At 40.2% G+C, this 15530-nt stretch overlaps 2 protein-coding genes across 3 annotated transcripts in view; both read left to right on the top strand.

The window, feature by feature from the left end:
• Window positions 1-15530, top strand: part of LOC109030125 (uncharacterized) — a 144360-nt gene that overhangs the window by 5314 nt on the left and 123516 nt on the right. The window lies entirely within an intron of this gene.
• LOC109030126 (uncharacterized) lies at window positions 1205-15498 on the top strand. Of its 2 annotated transcripts, XM_019040939.2 has the most exons (4): window positions 1205-1616; window positions 12908-13083; window positions 13995-14340; window positions 15321-15497. In XM_019040939.2, exons 2-4 carry the CDS (start codon window positions 12917-12919, stop codon window positions 15384-15386), a joined length of 579 nt encoding a protein of 192 aa, XP_018896484.2. In that variant the 5' UTR covers window positions 1205-1616; window positions 12908-12916; the 3' UTR covers window positions 15387-15497. The 2 variants fall into 2 exon arrangements, with proteins under 2 accessions (XP_018896484.2, XP_072159093.1); XM_072302992.1 differs by lacking the exon at window positions 1205-1616 and having other exon boundaries at window positions 15321-15498.

Below are 15530 nucleotides of genomic sequence, written 5' to 3'. Positions count from 1 at the left end.
GATCCACCGGTAAAAATATGAATTTGAATTCGTATATTACTCATTTTAGATCACCTTCAATCACGACTATGCAATCAGCGCCCCCTGAGAGTTAAAATAGTTGCCGATCTCATCAATTATTATTGCAGCTTCCCATACACTTGAAAAAATATGAATTTGAATTTTTATATTACTAATCGTAGATCGCCTTCAATTGCACGTCTATGCAATCAGCGCCTCCTGAGAGTTAAAATAGTCGCCGATCCTTTTAATGTTTCCATGCACCTAGTATTCTTTCCGTCCACCTTTTATGAAAAAAAGGAAGAATAGAAAGGTCACAGCGATTCTTCCTGTCCAGCGAAACCGTTCCTGATCGGGTCCATTTTGGCAACAGTTCGGCCTGGACAACCGGACGAAACTGGCCATGCGATGTGCCGTCCACGGACAACTTCGCTACAATTAATTGTCGGTTCGATGATCACCGTGGTATTTTCAAGTGCGAATTTTTTCGGCCCTACAAGGGTAGGCACGCATACAACTCCCGGTAGTTCGACTAGCCGCGTGCTCTGTGATAGATACATCGATATCATTTTCGATTGATCCGTCTACGAAGGAGCCAAATATCGATTTCTGTTCAATCTATGTGGACAGTTCATCAGCTTTCGACGCTTCCTTTGTTTCCTGTTGTTCTGGTTCGAATTGCGCATCGACAAAGACTTGAACCCGTACTGCCTCGGTTCATATCTATATCGGTGACTTTTTTCTGAGTCTCTCATTCTGACAATCTGTGAATTTGGAAATACCTCACCAACTTAATTTTTTTAAAAAAAGAGCATCTCTAACCCTCTGCTGGGACTTTTTTGTTTAAAAAATAATACTCGTCTCCTGATAAACATAGGGCCCATTTTTTGTTTTTAGTCTATAAGCAAATTCCATCCTATCCCCATGTTTTAATGCAAATCTCAAGCCCCGTACCTCTACGAGTATGCTAAATGCGTCTATATGTGTGTAAGTGAGGGGGGGGGGGGGGATTTTTGTTTGCCAAACTTATCTAGGTACTTAACGTGAAATTTGTGTGGTGAGTTTTGTGGGTAAACATTATAATCTGATAAACTGAAGATTCGCTGAGCCTACTTTTCAACTAGCTCTCAATTGTAAGCATGAATAAATGTCAAAAAGATAAGATAACCAATGCACATATGACATCATTGAGGCTGTTGGGTATGCTTAAAACAAAGAACGGAGGAAGTTAGACGCGTGAGTAGCTAGGACTTTGACGCAGATGGTGTGCTTCTTCCGTGAAATTCAGTGCGTAAACGTGAATGTTCTAATTATAAATTCTTAAAAACAAGTCAGCATCCATAACAGAGTGGATTCTGTCAATGAAATGCCAGTGCATGAAGTGGAAAAATTAAGTCGAGAATATATTAATCTGTAGCTGTTGATCGCAGTTGTTCCCATGATTGGCCTCCTGCGTTTCTCTATTCGATCATTTGATGTCAGCCCAGGCTCGTATACGCATTTAGTGTGATTCTCTGAGTCTTGTCTTACGGTTGTGGATATTCAGTGTGTGTTTCCTTTCAGCCTTGCAGCATTTTTGCTGACATACAGCATCGGAGAATCTTCCCTGCAACCAGGTATGAACACACACCTGTTTCTTCCGTCTTACAACTATTATACTGCAATAAGTTACTCTAAACACAGTCTTGCGTCACCCTTTAAGACTATGCTTCCTATATGCTTGATGATGTCGAGGGCTAAGAAAAACAATACTATGCTTAACCGACAATTCTGGATAAAATAAACTAGTGACTTAGTCGCATTCTACAGTATGATTTACGCAAGCTGATGTTTAGTTTTTACCAATTCCACATGGAAGCGCTGTAATGCATTAAAAAAATTTCTAACTCAACCTCAAAACAAAAATGGCGAGTTTTTTTCTTCGTCCTGTAAAATCGTCAGTTTGCAGATAAGCAGTGGCGTGGCGTGAATGATCGATCATCGATAATTCTCCATTTGAAGCTGTAGGAAAGAATCGATTATCAATAAGTTGTTCGCCGCGAACACCTCGACAATCGATCCTTTTCCAAAGATTTAAATGGCAGCTATCAATCGATATATCGCAAAACAGGCCACGACATTGCAGATAAGCGGTATTTTGTTCCTTTGCAATAAATGTGCATACGCATCTATATCACCCAGATAAACTATTAAAAACTTGTAAATGATTTTAACACTTTCTTCCTCTGTTTTCTTTCAAAACTACAACAGACACACTGTTAAAAAAAATTAGCTCAGAGCACGACCTATATAAGGAAGTCGCTCGGAAGTCACTCATCGCTCAGGGCCAATTTCCACGGAGTTGAAAATCTCCGACGTAAGTATGGAAATGCTGAGCTAAAGTAACTCAGGCATAAGGACGGGCTGCGTCGCTGGCGACTGCCCTCCCCTTACCCCTGGCATCCGTCTCATACCCCGATCCGTTTCCCTCCTCTCCTCCCCTCCCTCTCCTCCCCTCCCTCTCCTCCCCTCCCTCTCCTCTCCTCCCCTCCCTCTCCTCCCCTCCCTCTCCCCCCTCCCTCTCCTCCCTCCCTCTTCTGCCTTTCCCTTCCACCTGTAACTGCAATGTATGTTCTTTTTTTTGAAAAGATGTGAAGTTGTACTGCAAATCAAATCATGTTTGAGGAACTTTCGGGCCGATATCCCACAAATTCGGAGCCAAAGTGTTTTTTGAGTTGCAAACACGCGACGGAAAATCAATATTTGTCATAGCTGAACAGCTGTCTCCAGTAATTTCGAAAACGCTTTTAGACAAAGAAAAGTTTTAAAGATATTAAGTATTTTGTGAACATAAATTCAGTGTAAGCTTAAAAAATAAATATACACGATAACAGAATTCTAACTTTACTGGACGCCACGCCACGCCTTATAATCAGGCTTTGATGCCCAAAAATATCATACGAGCTAAAAAGAATAAATGACAATTTCGTAGAATTATACTGCAAAATTTTATTCAATACACCTGAGGTTTTTCGGCATACAGTGCCATCTCCAGACGCATAACGAACTTTCACTAAGGAAACTACAGATACTTGACAAGGAAGTACAACTAAAAGCAAATAATCCATTAACGGGAGCAACATGATGGTTTTAAATAGGGAATAATCTAAATAAACTACCATGCACATGCAAATCAACAAGCGATAAGGAATGAAGCTATAAAAGAGAAAGAGATACAACTTTGCAGTATAATGGTACGAAATATGTATTTTTCCTCTTAAACCTAGTTTCATAAAACTGCTGCCCTTACCGGCGTTTTCAAAATTCCTGGAGGTAGGCTATTCTACTAGGACGAATTTTTATTTTCCGTCGTGTTAGGAACTCAGCGAACACTTTGGTATGGGATCCATTGGGTATTATCCTGGAAAGCCTTCAAACAAAATTTAATTTGCTGTACACCTTCACGAGTCGCAACTAATCACTGTTCACGCAAAAGCCACTGGCTGGAGACTGACGCCGTCGCAGTCGTGAATTCCAGAATAAGATTGTAACGGTCAATGCGCGTTGATGATGCGCAGAAAAATTATAGCTCTGTTTCTTCTTAAGTATCTTAAATCTGAGTGGAAAGTATCTCTCCCGAGCATACAGCTGTCTTTCCTGGAGTGACACATGCTACAAGGAGCTTCCCATGCCAGAGCGAGCTATCTAACTCACCGCAAAATTTTGTCACTCGATGCTCCAGGCAGGATAGCTCCATAACATTTCACTCAGGCCACTCAGGCCAGAATAATTTTTAACAGTGCAAGTCGGTCCTCTTTGGTGCAATTGCAGCCCAATGATCAATATTTTTTAATTATCAATTACTGTGAGAATTTGCCGAGGCTCATTAAAATTTGAGCACATCAAACATTTTAAACTTTTTGAGTTTGAAAATATGCTTTCGTAAGTCAGAATATTTGCTTCAAATTTTCTTCCAGAGTCGGAAAACCTCTGTTTTGTCCGCTCGGCAACAGAGCGCGCAAGATCTAATAGTTATTTTCCAATGAGCAGAGTTGCAGATCAGGGTTGCCAGTTTTCCGACGAAAATCCCTCGAAATATGTTATTTTAAGCCTAAAAAGCAATGATTTTTCCTTAATCAGACAGCGTTACTGCGGACTCGCGAACCCCGAACCACGCGCCTAGCCGCTCATCATTCCTCGCTTCCGGCCAACTAAACGCATTCCGCGACTCTTCCATTCGCAACCAAACCCCCCCCCCCCCGCCATTGGCCGCGAATGCGCGCGCATGCGCAGACCGGCTGAAGGGAGAAAAATTAATACGATTAGCGACTCAAGGTTGCCCGGCGCACTGACAGCCACGTTAATTGCTTGTTGTTTCAACTTGGGTCGACCACACTAAGTCAAAGATTTCATATTTTCAGCAAGCACCTAAGTGCGTATTTTGTTCCAACAATGCGGTTTCTACTTGTTTCAAAAAGGACCATTTAAATATTTAGATTTTTAATGTTTATATTGTAGTTTATTGTGCTCGATACTGGATGGTCTGACAAACAGGGCTATGCCCTAGTTGTTCGTGGAAGAAGAGGAAGAAGAAGAAGAAAAAAAAGATCTATTCCTGCTCTTCTAGTGAACTTTCAAAGCGTATGCAAGAGTGACCGTCATATTGTGTTAATAAGGGAATAAGTAGAACACAAAGTAACCTGAACCGGCGGTTAAAATGTTTTGGTTAGTCTTTCTTTTGGTTACATTGACCAAATCTTTGGGTTACGTTGACTACATTTGATTACAAACGTGTTACCTACCTCGTTAAAAATCAGGTGGATCATCTGGACCGAATTTGGTCATAGTTCAACGCGCTAGCTGCAACCTTTGAATGACATTGAGAGAAATTAGAGTACATTAGTTCCTACAGGACCCTTTTTTTAGCCCCAGATGTCTCAGAGTAACTTACATATGGTTTCGGTCGATTTAACCAAAAATTTAGTTAATCTGAGTGAAAAAAGTAACTCAAACTGATCCAATTTTACCATTAACGTAGACATTTTTAGATGTGTCAACTTACATTCATACTGTCGTACTAAAGAAAGACGCCATATGAGCCTTCAGACGTTACCAAGTTTCCTTCGATAAAAACTCAATTTACTTACTGGGTAAATTGTGAATATATTTTTCCAACATTTTCAGACAATTTTTTAGGCAATTTAATCTAAAATATCTGCAAATTTCAAGGTAGTATGCATGAGTGTCGTAAAAAATGCATGTTTTATCTAGAGAAATTTGGCAACTCTTGAATGTTCATACGGCGTTCTTCCTTAGCACGGCAGGATAGTCGTGGCATCTAAACCAATGGACATAGGTTCGTTTCAGATTTTTTTACCGTGAAGATAAAAGTTCTTCGAGATGGGATATTTTTTGTTAAATTTGACTACAATAGACGACCTACACTTAAGTCAAGAGGGATTTACCAATTACTCTATGAGGCACACACTCGAACAGGGAGGAAATTTCCCCGGCTCGCGGAATGGGAGGATCCGAGCTGTCCAGAAGCTGAGGCCGCCAAAGCCCGGTGGCGCAATCTATACGAGTAAATCGTCGTCCCTCTGACGTAAGGGCGTATCTAGATTTCCGCATGAGCCCCAGAAAGCATGGATTTATATGTGAAACAGGGCTCACGTAAGAATCGAGATACGCCCTTACATCAGAGGGAAGACGAAATGACGGAATGGGCACTGAGTTCGCGCATCGCCGATACCACCATTACCGCTCATTTTCCGGATCCAAAGGCCATGCTCACTCTACGTGGCCTATTTACACCGTTGTTAAGTTCACATCGAGGACCGGCCTTTTCTCTCTGAAAGCAAGCGAAAATTCAGGGTTTTAATGTAAAATTTGACGGCTAGGTATTAAGTCAATTTTAAAATTATGGCATTATTATCGACGTCCTGGCTCATTCTTGCAACGGGAGCCGGGGAGGGCTGGCCAAGAAGCTTCCCGCCAATAAAACCCGTAGTTGTCAAGTTTTAGACCAAAGTTTGAAGCCGAGATGGTTTCAAATATCGCTGTTTCTCTGACTAAAGAACGAAACTACTTTATAAAGTTGCTGAGTTTCCACTAGAAAATTCTATTTTTATCGAGTAATTATAATTGATAGATCGATTTTTCTCCTGTTAATAGTAGAGTCCACGGATAAGAAAGCACGAGTTTGTTGTGTGATATGGACATTTTCAATTGGGTTGTACACGAATTGATTGTGGTAGTACACGAATTAATCGTGGTCGTACCCCAATAAATTAGGTTACTAACCCACACGGAAAAGAAACTTCGTGCATGGGACCCAAAGTTTAGGTCATATGGATCTCTGAAGTTTTCGGATTGAGCATCCGAACACTTAAGGTCCAGCTGCTGAGGTTTGGATCACACATCTGAAACTTCAGTCCTTACATCTGAATTACTTCAGATGTAAGAACTGAAGTTTCAGATGTGTGAATCGAACCGCGACAGCTAAACCGAAAGTGTTCAGATGCTCAATCTGAAAACTTCAGAGATCCATATGACCTGAACTTCGGGTCCCACGCACGAGGTTTTTTCCTCCGTGCAAATGTTGCGGTACTACCCTAACTTGAGTTGCGGTTCTACCACAATGAATTAGAAATGTCCGTATCATGCAACAAATTGTGGTATATAGTACCACAATTTTTGGGGATAACCCCTAGCACTTTTTTTCCGTGTCTAATTCGTCCGGATTATTTAAGAATCGACCTGGTTATCGGTTGGATCGAGATTCAACCAATCAAAAAATTAAAAACCGATACCTAGGACCAATGAAAATTGTGTACAAACAGAGTGTGCTATTACGTACTGACTTAGTAGGGAAGCTTGAAGAATGCAGTGTCTTTTTCGAATCAAGTGCGCTGAGTGAGTAATCACTAACCTCACTTGATCTTTGCACCATCGCGTGACTGTGAGGAGTATAGGGTGACAAAGCGATTCAGATTTTGGCCGCTAGCTCATTCTCACCCACCAAATTGTTATTTTATGTATCGATATCGGTTGATCGAGGATCGATCCGACTGCACGCGTGAAACCTAGCAAAATTTTAAACAAAAATTTCAGTTTCATTCTTGTGAAATAAGAATTGTTTGAGTCCATCATGCAATCTCAGAATGGTATGCATATCGCGAACCATACTATTTTTGGCAAGTTTTCTATGACATTGGGCTTCCTCGATCTCTAGGGGTAAAAAACTGAGCTTTTGCGAATAAACGGAAAGATTTAAGTTCCTGGTTCAAAGATTCATTCTCAAATCTCTTGATCGATGAATCATTTTAGACACATTTTTGAAGGACCATCGGTGATAAATTGCTTCGTTAGCTCCGATTCAGGGGTCCAATACATTGAGTAGAATAAAAACTTCAGCTCATCATATATTACATTACATATTTCCGGAATGGGAATTGAAATTTTTGACAGACGAAAAGTGAGCATCGTGTATTTCACACAAATTTTCGGTTATTCAAACTGAAGTTCAGTTTGTAGGACTGAAAATCACTGTTGCCTTGACCGAAATCTTCAGCGGTGGAGTGACCTGCTTTGCGATGTATCGGTTGATCTGTCATTTAAACCTATGGAAAAGGATTGATGAACAGAATGTTCGCACCGAACTCCTAAATAATCGATTCCTTACCATAGTTTCAAATGGGGAAATCTCGATAACCGATCGATCATTCACGCTTCGTCATTGATCCTTAGAGTTCCATATGCAGTGATTTATTGTAACCTTTATTGTAACCTTTATTGTAACCTTTATTGTAACCTTTATTGTAACCTCTATTGTAACCGAATTGTTTTTCTTCCTGTCTTAGTCACGTTAGGACTCTATGCATTTATCTTTATTATCTCTGAAGAGTGCAAAACTTTTTTGCAAGAATGTATAATCCTATCTCATCATGTTAGGCCACGTTTTGTCGTGTTTGGTGCCAGAATAAGGTGGCGTGGGTTTTGAGTGCAAGATAACTGGGTTTATTAAAATGTATAAGTAGAATTTCTCTCAGCCTTTACGCCGTGGCTTAAATCATGGTTTAATTTTAATTGCTTTTCAAGAAATGGGCTTCCTTTTTTAATCCTGAGAATATTAAATACATAGGGAGCACGTTCCCTAACCGCTTCCGGGTCCAACCCCCCGAAGCGCTTCGCGCCTTACGCATTCCTTGTTACGCGTTGATTTTATATCACAGAGTATGATATGATATGATTTGAGATTTGTGCACACAGATACAATGTGCCACCTTTTCCGAAGAAGAGGAAGTGGAGGTACCAATGTTTTAAGTTCTTTTTAACAAATAAGCCTAAAATAGACCGCGTTAAGCAGAAAGGAACCAAGTCACATCAGCTATTGCTATATTTAATTGGGTTATTTAATTTTTTACATGAAAACTGTTGTGCGGATTTTTCTGCGAATTTCGGTGAATTTTCTGCAAAGTGCGCAGCACATTCCATAAAATGTTTAAATGAATCCGCGTACAAGCTCTCTTGTAGAAAATCAAATTGCCCGGTTAAATTTTGCAACAACTAATATAGCTTGGTTCCTTTCCGCTAAACGAGATCCAATAATAGTTCCTTACTCACTGGACAAAAAACACATTGGATCTAGAGTCCAGACTTTTGAAAACATTGACAAGAAAAAGGACTCTTGATTCAATCAGATTTAAGCTTAAATCAAGAACCAAGCCTCTTAATTTGAGCGGATTTCCTTTTGATTTAAGCAAAAATCTGATTGAATCAAGAGTATTTTTTCTTGTCGATGTTTTTAAGAGTCTGGACGCTAGATCCGATGTGTTTTTTTCCAGTGCTGCAAAAAAGAGTCTATTCGATAGCCCTGATTTCACGGAGCGGGTCTCATCGTCGGATTCGCGAATCCGCACCGACGTCGCAACAGCGGCCTCAGCTGTAGCCTGGAGTCAAAATACCGGACCCGTGCAATTTATAGTTCAGCTTCTATCCAATTAAGTTTCTTATAAGTACTTAATAATGTTTAAAAATAATAGTTCATCTAAATATCATCCTTCTAACCTTCGTGCAGTTTCAATCAGCTTCGTATAGGTGCACTCTTTGCACCTCGCTGCGTCCCTCTGTTTTTCGCGTGCCCCTCATCGTGAAAAAGAACGTCTGTGTATACTTCAGTGCTGAGGAAGAACGCTATATGAGCCTTCAGAGGGTGTCATATTTTCTCACATAAAAATCGAAATTATTGGACAAACTGTTAATATTTTTCTTCAGTTTTTTCTTACATAATTTACTTCAATCTTAAATAACTGGAAATTTCAAGGAAAAATATTTATAACTTTTTACCAAAAATTTATGTTTTATCTGGGAAAATTTGGCAACTCTCAAATGTTCATACAACGTTCTTCCTTAGCACGGCAATGTAAGTCTCAATAGCTTCATAACTATACCGTCGTTCACTTTTCACAGCAACAACGTTGGAGCCTCATTGTTTCGCACTTTAGCCATTCCAGCGATTCCCATATTCTATGAGTAAAACTAAACACAGGTTTCCCTCTTTTAGGGCTGGAGATTTTCGATGATTTTCAAGTCCCATACCGCATCTGTTACTTCAAAAGAGGAAGAAGCTATGCCATTTTTAAATAATAGAGATACGTGGTGTCGCACTCGTTATCTCTGGTTGAGTTTCCCCGTCAAACGGAAAGGAATCGACGAAATTAAGACGCCTTGACCAACAGACCGTCGAGCAACACGTAGCAGATGCCCTATCGCGAATTCGCGAATTCCTGAGGCCAATAATTTAAAACACACCCCACGAAACAGCCCGGCCAATATCCTCCGCGAGGAAGCGACGGTTGAAAAAAAAAAAAATTCCTCGCGGACTCGAGACCAATAGTACGTATTTCAGCCGAACGGAGCTATGTGCATTAAGACATGAGCCCTGAGACCCTTTAGAATATGCGCATAACAGGGCTCATGTCATAATGCACGTAGTGCCGTTCGGCAGAAATCCGTCCAATAACTCGCAACGGTGGCCCGAGGCACGTCCGTTCGTTCCTCAGACGTGGTCACTTAATTAAAACGTATAAATCATCGAGATAAGAAAAAAAAGGGGGAAATAAAAAAAAGAGGCACCACAGACACAGAGCTGGGCTCCTTACTTTTTTCCCTGGAAACGACCGTAAAATCCTAATTAGGAGTTTAAAAAGTAGGAGCAAAAATCGCCGGATGGGGTGGAGGAGGGGGGTGGAACTATTAATGGTGGGTCGGACGCTGCGTAGAGCGAAGCACCTGTTGGGTAGATGTCCGGTCGATGGTGATTGTCGGTTGCGGTGGTGACGGTAGCAGTAACCCTTCTGATTGGTGCCCGCGGTTATTTATTTGTCGCTGGCGGACATGCGGACACTCTAACAAACGCCGCGTTGCCACTCTTTGATGGTGGAGAAGCACAGGGACGAAATAAGTTTGAGACCTTGTACAGAGGGCCTCAAATGGAGATTTTGCATGTGGGAGGAATTTGCGATTTGACTGTTGATTCTTATGTAAAATATCGCGAGGAACACGATGGTGCCACTGGTTTTCCCTGAAATCAACTCCCAAGCTCAAAAACAGCTCTCAAGTTGAGGCCAAAATTGAGGAGATATCCCACGCTATCCTCAGAGTCCACGTCTACATCAAGACAAACTCTCCATGCAAAAATAGGGAGCAAATACATTAGCAGGGTTGCCACCTTATTTGGGGACTTTAGAACTGAGAACACGGCAACCCTGCTAATGTATTTGCTCCCTATCTTTGCATGGAGAGTTTGTCTTGATGTAGAGGTGGACTCTCAGGGTAGCATGGAATATCCCCTCCATTTTGGCCTCAACTTGAGAACTTTTTGTGAGCTTGGGAGTTGATTTCAGAAAAAAACCAGGGGCACCATCGTGTTTCTCGCGATTTTATACAAATAATCAACAGTCAAATCGCAAATTACTCACACATGCAACATCTACATTGCAAGGCGCTTGAATGATCGATCATCGATATTCCTCCATTTGAAGCTATGTTACAGAATCGATCATTAAGGCGCTCGTTGCGAACACCCTGTTTATCGATCCTTTTCTATAATAAATGGCAGATTAAACGATACATTACAAAGCACGCCACGCCATTGAGGACCTCCCATGGTATAGAAATTGAATCAGTGAGAACGAAAACACACCAACTTGAAAAAATGACAGTAATCAAGGCGCATACAAAACTGCACGGTAGGTGAAGAAGTTAGTCTGAGAAAAATATGTTTGGTGCCGAAAGACAAGTACTTCAGGACACTTCAAAGGTCCGAGTTGGAACAGATGCGCTAACTTCAATTATCTTTATGAAAATTGGCTGTCTCAAATGAAAATTGAGCATTTTCGGGATACCGAGTTGGTGTTTTCGTTCTCACTGATTCAATTTTGGACGGTATGCTCACTTTGATTTTTTGAGAATAAATGGACTACATTTTGCAATTTGGACCCATAGATTCTAGCCCGGTTTAAAAGCAACGTATGTGCCATTAGTTTCCCTCTGCACATAAGTGTTTTTCCAGAAGAGCCGGACTTTATAGTTGTAAATTGCAAAATGCGGTCCAAATGGTCCTCGTTCAAGTGAGCATGGAGTCCAAGATCTTGGACGTGATGAGCAGCCGAACATTCTATAGGTGAGCATGGAGTCCAATATCATGGACGCAATGCTACATTACCGTCTGGCCCCGCGAAAAATCGACAATACAAAGGTGGTTGGCGAATAAAACGTTTGGCAACGAAGGAAGAAGCCCACGGTCCCTTGATCTATTACACTCCTCAATTAGAGACGTGAAAAAATATCCCGATTCCGAAAGAGTGCAAGCGGACAACCCAGCAGAAGAATCGAATCATTAATCGTTGCAGACGATTGAGCCGACGGCATTTAGTGGCAGCTGATTCTTTTAATGAAGCCCAGTCGCGGGTTCCAGTGGCGTGGCGAGAATTGCGATATATCGATTGATATGCCATTTAAACCTATGAAAAAAGATCGATTATCAGGGTGTTCGCAGCGAACACCTTAGTAATCGATTCTTTACCATAGCTTCAAATGGCGAGATATCGATAATCGATTATTCACGCCACGCCACTGTTCTTCTTCTCTCAGTCCGCGCGCAAGAGCAACTTTGTAGAACCACGGAACAGGCCGCGGTCGACAAAAATAACGTCCACTTCTCCTAATCCGCCGTGCTAAGGGAAAACGCCGTATGAACATTCGAGAGTCGCCAAATTTTCTTTCATGAGATTTTTATTTTTAAGGAAACTTATTAATATTTTTCCTTGAAAGTTTCAGGAACTTTAGCTCAAAGTACGAACAAAATTATCTTAAGAATTGTCAGGAAAATATTCATGAGTTTACCAGGGAATTCATGTTTTATCAAAGAAAATTTGGCGACGCCTGAAGGTTCATACGCCGTTTTTCCTCAGGACGCAGTAATCCTCTAGACTCACTTGCTGGGGATACTCATTTCCTCACACTGCATCTTCATTTTGTTCTCTGTGTGACAGGGTTTTAAAACTGTGATGAGCTTCCGGAAGATTCCATCTGCCGAGGGTCAAATATTCAAGGTACGAAATCAAGCATCGGAATTTTTTCTGCCATAATTTGTCGTTTCCTAGACGAAAGAACGTAACTAAATTGCTCCAAGTGACTATGGTCTAAAAATGCTTTTATCAAGAGGTTATTAGCATCAAATGGAAATGTACTTGTTTCAAGCTATCTCATTCTTGATGCAGGAAGGGATACTTCTGCTTAAATCAAGCCACTTCTTTCTCAGTGAACTATAACTACGAACGAATGTAAAGTTTAGTGTAATTCTCAACTCTTGTAGTTTAGTTGTAAGCTTTCTCCTGAAATTAAAAACTGAAGTTTTTGACAGAAACCAGAAATGGGAACGAAGGCCCCTGCGTCAGGATTGAGGATAGTGACCTTGAAACCGATTGAAGCAACCCCAGAGAGCTTTAAGGAATATGGACAAATCTGTGGACCAATGGCAAATGATCATAAATATGGTCCTGATGATGCGCAACTAGACCTGTCGCAAGGGACTCCCAGGTAAATTATTTATTTTTTTTTTTTTTTTTAGCATATTTGATGTTCAATCCCTCCTCTCTTAAAAAATCAGAAAGCACTCAAGTGCACATTCAATAATAAGGGCGCAAAACAACGCAGAAACACACAAAAAATATTCCATGCATCTCTTTAATACCGTAGAGTGATGATGTGATATACGTATTAGACGTTAAAACTTAGTGCTTGGACGGATCTTCAGTAATAAATGCAATACGTAATAACTAATCAGTATAGTGTGTGCCTGGTCGATCGAAACTCAAAAACAAAAATGTACGACTTATATAAAACTCTTAAATTATAAAACTGCATAATTATATGTTATTTGTTAGCAGTTTGGTAGTGGTGCTTCAAAAAATCTACCTATAATCTTCTACCCTCTGAAAAATTTATTCTTTGAAAAGATGTAACTCAAATCAGTGTATACTGCGATGAAACTCAATATATCTAGTTTCTATGTGAGCAGGAAGTGTGAAATTTTGACGATGAAACCAATAAACTACGTACTTCGGTTGCAGTGTTTCATAATGTCTCATCTTACTTTATTTTTTAAGAAAAGACCTAACTAGCATTATGACTTGAGGTTTTCCCAGATTACCCATCACGCAGACAATAAAATTCACCGAAATTTTCAAAAATTGACGTTTGGTAGTTTTCTACGTAGAAAGGTAACTAAGGCAGGAAGTCTGCAATACCGCGAGCTGAGGTACATATATCCGCAGTTTCACCATCAATTTGGAAAGTTTCAATGCGCCCATCGAATTTCAAGTACAATTCTGATGCAGAAACATGCATTGTGTGGCGCACCTTGTCTAGTGGTCTATTAACTCTTATTACAACATTTAGTTTTTCTGGTACTTTTATTTTACTTTGATCCCATTTTACGATTTCCTCAGGTTATACATGATGCATCTGCCAGACCGGCAACTGAAATTCGAAAAGATGGCGCATCATGCAAGAACGACCCAATGCCTTGGCTCCAACGGGGGTCACGTCTGGTACATGGGTGTAGCAAAAGCATCTGTAGTGAAACCAGAAGAAGTTAACGATGAAGACAAGAAGAAACTGGTGCAGTCATATGCAGGACATTACTACATGCCCCCATCGGCAGACGAAATCCGCGTGTTCAGAATTTCAGGTCCCAAGTTCATGAAACTGAACCGGGGAACGTGGCATGCTGGTCCATTGTATAGGAAAGCTGACGGCATGGACTTTTACAACTTGGAATTGGCCGATACAAATGTGAGCTCCTACTTTTTCATATACTTATACACACCTCAAAATACCTCATTTTTCTTGTTCGGTACACTAAAAAAGAGCTACGGTTGTTACACCATATTGATCGTGTTTCTTTCGAATTTTCATTCATAGTGGCTCCAGTTTTAGTGGTATTTTTACCATTAAATGCAATTATTACCAACGTGACGGTATAATCACCGATGTAAGTGGTAAAACTATAACTTAATGATAAAAATACCATAATTATCGCTTATGACTATTATAAATTAAAAAATCTCATGAAAACCCACTGGTGTGGCAATCTTAACCACAGGTTTTTCTTCAGGTATAAGTTATTGATTTTTTAGATGCAATCCTCCTCATAAGATAATGCATAAGAGTTTAAAGCAAAATGATCAAACGCTTACAGCTGAGACATCAAGCTATAAATTCCAAATTTACAAAAAGTATACCTTACAAATGGGTGAACCTTTAAGTGGGTTGTGGGAGAATAGAGTTTTGTGGCGGATAGACGTCGCAGAGCGCCAGAGAGTGCTGTGAAAGCGACTCATATGTACGTATACCTTGAAAGTATGTCTTAATTGAGGAACCGTTTGATAGGTACTAGTTTACTTTAACATTATGAGGGATCTATGTAACATCATGTTAGGTGTTTGTTGTAATTTTGAGAAATACAGTTTGAAGTTTAAGAATCGTCTAGGGCCCTAAGACCCAAGATGAGGTTTTGAGGCTAAAAATGGAGTTTTGACCTGTTTCCTGCATAAAATTGCATGGAACATGCGTACTTTAAATTAATTTACTCAAAATAGTCAAGACCCGAAATACGAACAGCGTACTATTTGACATAATAATGGATGGACCCTCAATTAAAACTGAAACGCAAAGCTGCCGAAGAAAATCACCTTTGTTCATGAAATATCAATCGCATGAAACATCAAAATTTAAAAAATTAATTAAATTTTGTTCATATCATTTGTCCACAGGAAGTGGATTTCACGGAATATAATTTTGTCGAAGAAAAAGGAGTCACGTTTCTGATCGATAACTAGATGCTATACCTCTCAACTTCCATCCCACCGTCATTACCAACCTGTTTCAAATAGAAGTATCCAGTATTATGAAAATGTAACAAAGTGATATGAAGATATGGGAGCTTTTTCTCCATCTTTCATTCTTATTTTTTTCAAAAATGT

The sequence above is a fragment of the Bemisia tabaci genome, chromosome 7, assembly GCF_918797505.1.
Source record: "Bemisia tabaci chromosome 7, PGI_BMITA_v3".
NCBI lineage: Eukaryota > Metazoa > Arthropoda > Insecta > Hemiptera > Aleyrodidae > Bemisia > Bemisia tabaci.
This window is presented reverse-complemented; position numbering and strand designations above follow the sequence as displayed.

Bases quoted from the DNA above. Each gene is read 5' to 3' on its own strand.
- LOC109030126 (XM_072302992.1), top strand. From the start codon at position 12,917: ATGGGAACGAAGGCCCCTGCGTCAGGATTGAGGATAGTGACCTTGAAA. The intron at 13,084-13,994 runs GTAAATTATTTA...CGATTTCCTCAG, and splicing joins CTGTCGCAAGGGACTCCCAG to GTTATACATGATGCATCTGC. The intron at 14,341-15,320 runs GTGAGCTCCTAC...ATTTGTCCACAG, and splicing joins TGGAATTGGCCGATACAAAT to GAAGTGGATTTCACGGAATA.